This window comes from Meles meles, chromosome X (assembly GCF_922984935.1).
Source record: "Meles meles chromosome X, mMelMel3.1 paternal haplotype, whole genome shotgun sequence".
NCBI classification, from domain to species: Eukaryota; Metazoa; Chordata; class Mammalia; order Carnivora; family Mustelidae; genus Meles; species Meles meles.
Window position 1 is genome coordinate 61,393,949 of NC_060087.1, and position 10,451 is coordinate 61,404,399.

The 10,451-nt window shown below is 40.3% G+C and overlaps 1 protein-coding gene across 6 annotated transcripts in view; it reads right to left on the reverse strand.

Annotated features, from left to right (window-relative positions):
* Positions 1–1,587, reverse strand: part of PHKA1 (phosphorylase kinase regulatory subunit alpha 1) — a 137,514-nt gene extending 135,927 nt beyond the window's left edge. For 3 of the 6 annotated variants that reach the window (XM_045995986.1, XM_045995987.1, XM_045995985.1), the window contains exons 1-2: positions 1,154–1,584; positions 158–316 (exon numbers count right to left, since the gene is read on the reverse strand). In XM_045995986.1, the coding sequence (XP_045851942.1) occupies positions 158–316; positions 1,154–1,231 (237 nt within the window). In that variant the 5' untranslated portion in view covers positions 1,232–1,584. Of the gene's footprint in view, positions 1–157; positions 317–1,153 lie in introns of all 6 variants that reach the window. The other 3 variants (XM_045995989.1, XM_045995988.1, XM_045995990.1) reach the window with 3 other exon arrangements.
* Between the last annotated feature and the right edge of the window lie 8,864 nt (positions 1,588–10,451).

Sequence of the window (10,451 nt, forward strand, 5' to 3'; positions counted from 1 at the left end):
TGAAATGTAATTTCAAGAAAGTGAAGAGGGTGGGAGAAAGGCAAAATACGGTTCTTTTAGCTCCTTGGAGCTACATTTCCTTTCATCCCTGCTCCTCAACCCCCTTCCCCACTACCACACACAGCTCCAGATCTCCCTGTATATTTATTCTATGTACCTGCTCCAGTTCATAGGCCTTTGCCTTATCCTCGTCCCGGTCTGCATTCTTCCGATAGGCCAGGCCCAAACCCCACACAGCCAAGATACTGTACACATTATCTCGGACCCAGGCATCTTTCTGATCATAGCTGGCTGGAAGCAAGCCAGTCACTGGATTCTGCAAGACCAAGAAAAACAGGACAGGCAGGTAACCACAATGTGTTAACATGAGGAGACCAAATCTATCAAAGGGGTTACTTAGGGACTTTGGTCTTTCTTCTACTTCACTACTCCCGAGTTTTATAACCTCTTCCAATCAAGTGCAAGCAACTGCTGTCTTGAATAAGGGGAAAAGCTAGCTGAAGCTTTATGAGTCTGAAATGTGAGTATTGTTAAAAGAAAGGTAGTGTTTTAACTTTCCAGTTAGAAAGAATAAACTATCAACGAAAAACCAGCATCAAAGGACTAAAAGAAATATATATAATTAACAGTATATACAAGGTACCTCAAGTCTTCACATTAATCTAGTCTTAAAATGGCTAAATGTTCCCCTACTTCTCTTCTTTGGGTGGAGGGCAAGAAGATGACGCCCAAACCTGGGTCAGGGGAGGGAGTTGTCAATAAACAAGCTTCAACACCTCTTTCAGCAGTGCCCCCCCTGGAACCCTGCTGTGGCTTGGAGGGCGAGAGAGGAGGAGAAGGGGAGGAGGCGAAGGGGAGGAGGTGAAGGGGAGGGCTCAGAAGCCAAGGCTCAGGGCTCCCGCTAACTGTGCGTGTCCATAGCTCGGTTCTCCGCCCAACACCTAGCTTTTCTTCAGGCTCCTCTAAAGCTTCCCCAGCTTGGCGGGTGGCGGGGGGGGGGGAGGGGGGGTAGGCGGCGGCGGGAGAACCGGCTACACGCACGCACGTACGTATACACACACACGCGCGCGCGCGCGCGTTCCCCCCAGAGGTCTCCGTCTAGGCTAGCACACTGCACATCCTCGATGATTACAAGCGACACCCCTTCACCTACCTGATGGCACAGGATAGTCTGATGCACCAGGCGAGCGTAGCCATCCAGTCGGACCCCAGAGTTACTCCGGCTCCTCATCGCGCCGCGTTTCCAACGCCCTCAGAGAAACAACCGGCGTGCCACAGGGGCCCTCGGCCCTCCAAGTCAGGAGGCTCCAAAGCAGCTCCGCCCTCGCGGTGCGAAGCCAGAGGGCCAGGCCCCGGCTGAGCCCGCCCACCGCTCACGCCCGGCGCCAGCAGTCCACGCGACGGCGGCCTCTAAGGCTCCACCGCACGCCCGCAATTGTCCGAGACTCCCGCGGTTTCGGCCTTGCCGCAGCTCCCCCGCTCCGGTGTCTCTATCTGCCACCCTTTCTCCCTTCTGGCCTCCAGGAGAGGATCCTGCATCCCCCGCCGAACGCCCGGACACGGCCGTGGCCCCGAGGTTCCCGCCTGCCTGCCGGCAGCGGGTCACCGGCGGCAGGGCCGCCTTCACCCTGCGGGAGATGCGAGCGGGAGGCGGGGCGGGCTCCGCGGGTCCTGGCAGCTGCGCGCTGCGTCCTCGGAGTTCGTCTCGGCCTGCCCCGCCCGCGCAGGTCCTCGGCGCCCCCGCCAGCTCCGCCGCGGAGAATGTGTCACCGTAGGCGATATGCTTTCAGAGGTTTATTTTCGAAACACCGCCAATGACTATTTAAGTTTTCCACGCTTGCTGTGCACGCAGGATGTTGAGGCGGCTGTTTCTTCCGCCGGCCTAGCTTTTAGGAACCTAGGACCCACTTCAAAACTGATACGGCAAGAAGCGCGCTCGCGGCCGGGGTCTCGAGAATTGGAATCTCCGGGATTTTACTGTATTTTATACTTTTGAGTTAAAGCTCAGACGTAACTCCTCACTCTGACCCAAACCAAACAAGAAAGAACTCCCTAAGGTACTTTATTCCTTAGAAACTGGTGACTAGCCAGGCCTAGGAAGGAGGGGCCCGTGGTATGCTTTGCGCAAACTGGTTCCCGGGTTGGGGGACTGGGCAGGGACGAAGCAGTGCCTCGGGACAGCCTTGGCTGGAGAGGAGCCGGAGGAGGTTGTGTAACTGCTTTGGAAGGCTTCCCCGTGCGCACGTAGGTCACAAGGCTGAGGCAACAAAGACTCAGCTGAAAATAAAGGGGCTAAAGAGAGGATAGAAAAGAAGCCTGTAGGTAACACCGATCATTTGCCACAGGGCACTCTCGGTCTGCACTCCGCTGCGTGTCCTGGCTCCAGGGCCATTGCTCCCTGTGTTTGCTGTCCTCAGTCCCCACGCTTAATCTCGGCTGGTGCAAAATCTGCACGCTTTTCAAAGCTCGTTTTAAGTACCAACTGCTCTCTGAATCTCAGTGTAAGAATTAGACTGACCTTTCAAATCCAACTCTGAGAATCTCTAATTCTAAGCCCTCTCTAGCTACCTCGCCCAGCCTACAGTTTTGCATTTTCATTTACCTTTTTATTTCTCTAAATTTAATCTATTCTCACAGGCTCCCTCCCTTTCAACACCCCGCACACCCCTGCTCAAATTAGCATCAGGCTTGGCACCAAGGAGGTGACTAGCAAATATTTGGTAGTGTTGGTGATGAAGAATGAGGAAATGTTCAAGAACTCAGATCTGGAACTTTCAGTTTCAACAACCAGTAAGCGATACAATTAGGTACAGTGATTCGCTTAGAATTCCGAAGCAAATAGTTTCCATTGCAGTCACTTGGTAAGCATATGCCAGGACTGGCAAATAAGCCATTTCAAGGCCCAAGTGCGCTGGGGAGAAAAAGTCTTTCCAGGGAAAACGACTTCATTTTCAACTAAAGAGTGCTTGACCTTCCCTGCTCTGGCTCCAACTCCCTGACATCTTTCCCTCAGCTTGTAGCCTCGGAAGCCTTGTCTCTATCCTCGTTCCCTTCAAGCTACTGCCCTTTCTTTTTCTTCCCCTTACCATCATTTAAAAATGTTCTAAAAATATTAAAATAATAAACGCTCACTAAAGAAAACTTGAAAAGTATAGAAAAGTAAAGCAAATCACCTTCCTTCACACACACAACCACCTGTTAATATTTTAGTGTAACTTTTCTAGTCTTTTTATTCCTTCTGCACAGACCTCTCCCACCCCAAGTTATTTAGAAGTATGAATATATTAGGAATACCAAAGTAGGGTGACACCAAGAAAGGTAACTGGCTGGCTAACAGGAGGCCTGGCTGGATGGCATTACCTTGGTGCTTTCAACCTCAGTCCGGGCTGGGTATTTAGTCCTTCAGCCTTAGAAACTTGATCTCCTCAGTGCCCCAGAACTCGTCAGAGTCAGGAGGCTAACTCATGCGAGTTATCTTATGAGACTGATGTATGAGAACCAGACTGCTGGTTGATAATGAGAAATAGAACTGTGATGGTTTATGTTGGCCTCATCAGCCCAGGTCCCTCCTTTAAATAATGCAAATGCCTTATTCCTTCCCAAGTGCTATTTTGTTTTATACAAAACCATATGAAGTAAACACTATTTTTTAAAGATTTTATTTATTTATTTGACAGAAAGATAAGAGAGAGTGTGCACATGCACCACCCTCGAGAGCAGCAGGCAGGGGAAAGGGAGAAACAGGCTCCCCACTGAGACTATATCTTTTCCATCATTTCCCATTCACTCTCTTTCAATTTTTTTAAAAAAATTATATTGCATGGAGCACTGGAAGTTACATGTAGACAATGAATCTTGGAACACTACATCAAAAACTAATGATGAACTGTATGGTGACTAACATAACATCATAAAAAAATAGAAGTACTATATAAACACATTCTTCATGAAAAAAGTTAAAACATTACAGGTAAGGTTGAAGTTCCCTATGTCTATCACCCACAGTCACAGGCTCCTCTATCTCCCTTCCCAAAAGTAACCACTGTTGTAAGATTGGTTTGTATCCTTCCAGATTTTTTTCCCTATAAATTAAGATATATACATAGAAACGCATATAAAATATTGTTGTTTTCCATGTATTCTTTTAATATAAACAATATTATACTCTACCTCCTTTTGTGCAGATTGCCCTAGTCATGCAAAGTTGTATCATGGAGATCTAGTCATGTTATCATACACCATGGTTTATGTAGGCGTTACTCTTTTTTTTAAATTTACTTTGCACGTGCTAAGGGGGCCATCTTTTAATAAATACTTTGTTAAATATTTTATTTTTTGCCACAGCAGAAGGCAATATAACTGGATCACATTAGCCCAGTCTCACCAAAAAGGAACAAAATAAACCCAAACCCCCAAATCAGCCAACACTTTCACTAAAAGACATTATCAAGGATGCGTTAGGATATGAGGAAAACCTCTGCAGTTTTTGCGAAAGTTCTGTAGAGGACATTTTTCCTGGATAGGTAAAAACCATCCAAGAAATAGTTTTCAGAATTTAGGACGAGAAAAAGAAAAAAGTTGTCAGCTCTAATTAACTTGGAATAGTCCCTCTTTAATCAGTGCTCCTACCAGGAAGTTCAGAGCTAAATTTAATACAAGTAACCAAGAATTAGGTAGTTTTCCACTCAGAACCCCTCCTTCACATATACTCATATGTGTTGAGTTATTTTTAATTGTTTCATTATACACTAATTTTGGAAAGTTTAATCTTAGGGTTGTCTGTGTAGCTCAGTCATTTAGTGTCTGCCTTTGGCTCAGGTCATGATCCCAGGGTTCTGGGATCAAGCCCCATATCAGGCTCCCTGCTCAGTAGGAAGCCTGCTTTCCCTCTCCCACTTCCCCAGCTTGTGTTCCTGCTCTCATGATCTCTCTCTCTCTCTCTCTCTGTCAAATAAATAAACAGAATCTTAAAAAAAAAAAGCTATCTTAAAATCATTCGGGAAGTAGGCAGGGTATAAATTTTAAACAAATACAACTGAGAAATGCGAAGTAAACTAACTCATGCAGGAATAATTTCAACATGAAGAAATGACAGGAAGCTAGAGATTTGCAGTGGTAGATTTTTTTCAAAATGTAATTATTTCAGGCACAGTTGTTAAGTATACCTGTCATATATGCTTCCAAAACTGTAGCTCAAAACTATAACATACTGAGAGAAAAACAAATCTTGGGAATACAAATTCATTTGTTATAACCAGTTTTGCTTACACTGTTTCAAAATAGCCATCTGTACTAATGTGTGTGCATAACAGAACAACTTGCTATACAAAAAGTTCATATATATTTAGATGTTGGAACTTTCTAAGGGATTGAAAACTTTTTTTTTTTTTAAGATTTAATTTGCTTGAGAGAGAATGAGAAAGAGCATGAGAAGAAGGAGGGTCAGAGGGAGAAGCAGACTACCTGCCAAGCAGGGAGCCTGATGTAGGACTCGATCCCGGGACTCCAGGATCATGACCTGAGCTAAAGGCAGTCGCTTAACAAACTGAGCCACCCAGGCTCCTGGGATTGAAAACTTTTAAAAAAACATCTTTCGTTTTTGTTACAGAAATAGACATTCCTCTATTGATGAGCATTTACATAGTTTGTTTCCAGGTTTGAACTCTTAAAAACAGTACTTCAGAGAATATACTCATATATCATCTTGTGAATGCATACAGATGTTTTGGAAATAGGCATTTTAAAAATTTTGATATAACCAAAAAGCCATTTAAATTATTGGCACCCACCAGTAGTGAATGAGTCTCCACTTACCCATTCTTACCAAAACTTGGCATTAGACTTTGATTTTGAGCAATCTAATGGGTACAAAGTGGTATCTTACCTAAGTTTCATTTACTTGAATACTAATGTCATTAATCATCTTCTTATGTTTTATTATATTTAGCTAGTTTATATCTTCTTTATATACTTAGTCATTTCTCTATTGGGCTGTTTTTCTTATTGATTTATAGGAATTTAATAAATATATGTATTCTGCATTTTAGTTTTTGTAAAAAAAGAAATCTAAAAGAGACATTGTACTTGTTTTGCCATAAGTAGTCTGTCTATTCTCATTTTTATGGTACTTTCATATAGTTTTCATTTTTAATGAAGTCAAATTTATGAGCCTTTTCATTTTTGTCTTATTTTAGAAGGCCTTTATATGAGGTTGAATGTGACTCCCCAAAAGATATGTCCACCCAGAACTTGTGAATATGACTTTATTTGGAAAAGGGGCTTTTGCAAATGTATTTAAGGTTCTGGAGATGAGGTCATGCCAGATTTCCTATTAGTCCCTAAATCCAATGACAAGTGTCTTCATAAGAAAAGGAAAAGATACATAGGGAGGAGAAGGCAATGTGAAGACAGAGCCAGAGATGGAAGTGATGCATTTACAAGCCAAGGAATGCCAAGGATTGCCAGCAACCACAAGAAACTAGGGGAGAAACATGGAGCAGATTCTCCCTCAGAGCCTCTGTGAGGAGCCAACCCTACTAACACCTCGGTATTGGACTTCTGGCTTCCAGAGTGTGAGGGAATAATTTTCTGTTGTTTTAAACTGCCCAGTTTGTGGTAATTTGTTATGGCAGCCCTAAAAAACTAATAAAGCCTTTCTGTCCCTGAGATTATTAACACATTATCAAATTTTCTAATACTTTTATTGTTTAGCTTTTTATCTGTAACTCTTAATTCCTCTATAATTTATTTTTACAAGTGGGTTTAGATAGAAATTTAACTTAATATTTTCCTAAATGGTTAGCCAATTGCACTAACACCACTTAATGAATTATTCTTTTCCTATTGATTTAAAATACTACTTTGATTATAACCATGGGTCTTTCTGGATCACTAGTTTGTTCCACTAATCTGTTTTTCCATTCCTTCATTAATATTGCAGTGCCTTCGCCATTATCAAGCTTTAATCTTTCATATGAACTTTAGAATTATCTGATTGAGTTCTAAGGACAATCCTGATTTTTATTGTAACTGAATTAAATTTATAGATTTGTTTGGGGAGAATGGACATATTGATAATACTTAGCTTTCCTGTCTACAGACAATGTATATTTATTCAGGACTTCTTTTACTTCTTTTAGCGAACTTTGTAGTTTTCTCCATGAAGGCCTTGCACTTTTTTTTTGGCAAGTTTTATGTCTTGGTACTTTGTAGTTTCTGGTGCTATTAAGATTTTTCCCATACATTACATTTTAATTAGTTATTATGTATAGAGAAATATTTTTTGTATGTTTATCTTATATCCACTTCCTGTGTTAATTCACTAGATGTCTGAAGGTGATGTTTTTGGATTTTCTAGATCCACAGGCATATCATTTGCAAATAGTAACACTTGTATCTTTACCTCCCAAATCTTTAGAACACTTACAGAGGGTATGCTGGCTATCCTTTCTTGTTCCTGACTTTAATAGACTGGTTCTAATGTTTCTAATATTTCATATTAAATATGTCTTTGGTAGGTTCCAGAAGATACCATTTATTACATTAAAATAATTTCTTTCTCTCCTTGGCTTCCTAGGGTTTTATTATTAATATTATTATGAATGAATGTTGAATTTTATTGAATGATATTCCTGCACGTATTGAAAAGAATCATTTGTTTAGTGTGAATTATATTGATAGGCTTCCTTATGGCAAACCATATTTTTATTGCTAAGAGGAAGCACACTTCGTCATGATATACCCTCCTTTTAATATGCACTAGATTCAATTCACTAATATTTTATTTAGGATTTTTGTATTTTTGTTTTTACATTATATTGGCCTGCAATATTATTTTTTATGCCACTCAGGCACCCTATAAAGCTGTTTATAACTTTTAAGCCGCCTCTGAATCTGGATTATGTCATCCTTTGTACTCCTGATGTACTTTCTTTGTGCCTCCTCTCCTTTTTTATAGAATGAACCTGCTTCAAAGTTTGTCTATTTTATTTAGTTTTTCCTAGAGCCAGCTCTTAGCTTTATTTATTGATTATCTCTTTATTTCTATATCCCTTTGTGACTTAATAATTCGATACATTTAAAAAATATTTTATTACAAGAATGGAATGTAAAATACAATGAATCCTACCACCTAGCTTCAATAATAATCAAATAATAATCTTGTTTCTGTCATTTATACTCTTTCCTTCTTTCCTCCCTATATTATTCTGAAGCAAATCTCAGGCATATCCATTTGTCCATAAATAGTATGTGCCCATAAAAAGATAAGGAAGTTTTATTAAATGTAATTACATACCATTGCACCTCAAATACAAGTCCTTTATATCATCAAATATTCTTTCTTTCTTCAAATTTCCCAGCTGTTTCAGAAATGCTTGTGTGTGTTTTTGTGTGTGTGTGTGCATGCACCTGTATGTGTGTGAGAGAAAGAGGGAGAGAGACAGAGTCGGAGATGGAGATAGAGACAGAGCAAGAAAGAATGAATCAGGATCCAAACAAGGTCCATGCATTGCATTTGATTGATATGGCTCATGAATCGTTTGTCTCTTTTAAGCCATAGGTTTCTCCTCTTTTCTTTTTTCCTTGAAATTTATTGAGGAAATCTGCCTGTTTGTCCAGTAGGACTTTGCTGATTTCATTGCTATGGCATTGTTTAACATATTCTCTGTTGTCTGTCTTTCCTACAAATTGGTGCTTCACTTTAGAGACTTAATCAGTTTCACGTTCAGTTTTCTTGGCTAGACAGCTCATATGGAGGTCTCCCATCAAGAGGCACATAATGTCTAGGTGTCCCTTGATGGCTAGATCCATTAATTCATTTAAAGTTGCAAAATAGTGAAATTCCATTATTCCATATTCCTTTATTAGCTGAAACTATTTTTTAAAGTTCTCTGTAGAAGTCTATGGGAAGAGCGTGATGTTTATTTATTTATATTGGTTTTTATTTAAATTCCAGTTACTTAACATACAGAAATATTAGTTTCAAGTGTGTCCAATTTAGTGATTCAACATTTACATATAACACCTAGAGTTCATAACAAAAAGTGCACTCCTAAATCCCCATCACCTATTTAACCCATGCCCCCATGCACCTCTACTCTGGAAACCATCAGTTTGTTCTCTATGGTTAAGAGTCTTTTTCTTGGTTTACCTACTCTTTTTCCCCCTGTGATGATTTGTTTTGTTTCTTAACTCCCACATATGAGTGAAATCATAGGATATTTATTTTTCTCTGACTTATTTCACTTAACATAGTACTTTCTAGCTCCATCCATATCATTGCAAATGACAAGATTTCATTCTTTTTGATGGCTGGGTAATACTCCATTGTGTATATACACACCACTTGTTTATCCATTTATCAGTCAATGGACATTTGGCCTTCCTCCATAATTTGGCCATTGTGGATAATACTTCTATACACATTGGGGTGCATGTATCCCTTCAAATTACTATTTTTGTATCCTTTCGGTAGATGCCATGTAGTGAAATTGCTGGATCATATGGCTATTCTATTTTTAACTTTTTGAGGAACCTCCATACTGTTTTCCAGAGTAGCTGCACCAGTTTGCATCTCCACTAATAGTGAAAGAGGAGTCCCCTTTCTCCACATCCTTGCCCAACACTTGATTTTTTCCTGTGTTGTTGGTTTTAGCCATTCTGACAGGTGTGAGGTGATATCTCATTGCAGTTTTGATTTGTATTTCCCTGAAGATGAGTGATGTTGAGCATCTTTTCATGTGTCTGTTGGTCATCTAGGTATCTTCTTTGGAAAAATGTCTATTTATGTCTTCTGCCTGTTTTTTAACTGGTTTATTTGGTTTTGGGGTTTTTATAAGCTCTTTATATACTTTGCATACTAAACCTTCATCAGAGTTATTTGCAAATATCTTCTCCCAGTTCATAGGTTGACTTTTAGTTTTGTTGATTGTGCAGAAACTTTATTTTGATGAAGTCTCAATAGTTTGCTTTGCTTTTGTTCCCTTGCCTCAGGAGACTTATCTAGTAAGGTGTTGCTATGGTCAATGTCAAAGAGGTTACCGCCTGCGTTTTCCTCTAGGATTATGATGGTTTCCTGTCTCACATTTAGGCCTTTCATCCATTTTGAATTTATTTTTGTGTATGGTGTAAGAAAGTGCTCCCGTTTTATTCTTTTATTGTTGCTGTCCAGTTTCCCCAGCACCTTTTATCCAAGATACTATCTTCTCTCCATTGATCACTACAGCTTTGTAATATAACTTGAAGTCTAGAATTGTGATGCCTCCAGCTTTGCTTTTCTTTTTCAAGGTTGCTTTGGCTATTTGGGGTTTTTGTTGTCCTGTACAAATATTAGGATTGTGATTGTATTGGTCTGCCCTTGTAAGTTAAGGACTTCTCAGGGATTTTCTTTATCGCTGTTTTGCAAATTTAATTACAATATGTCTTGGTGTTGGCCTGCTTTTCTTGATTTT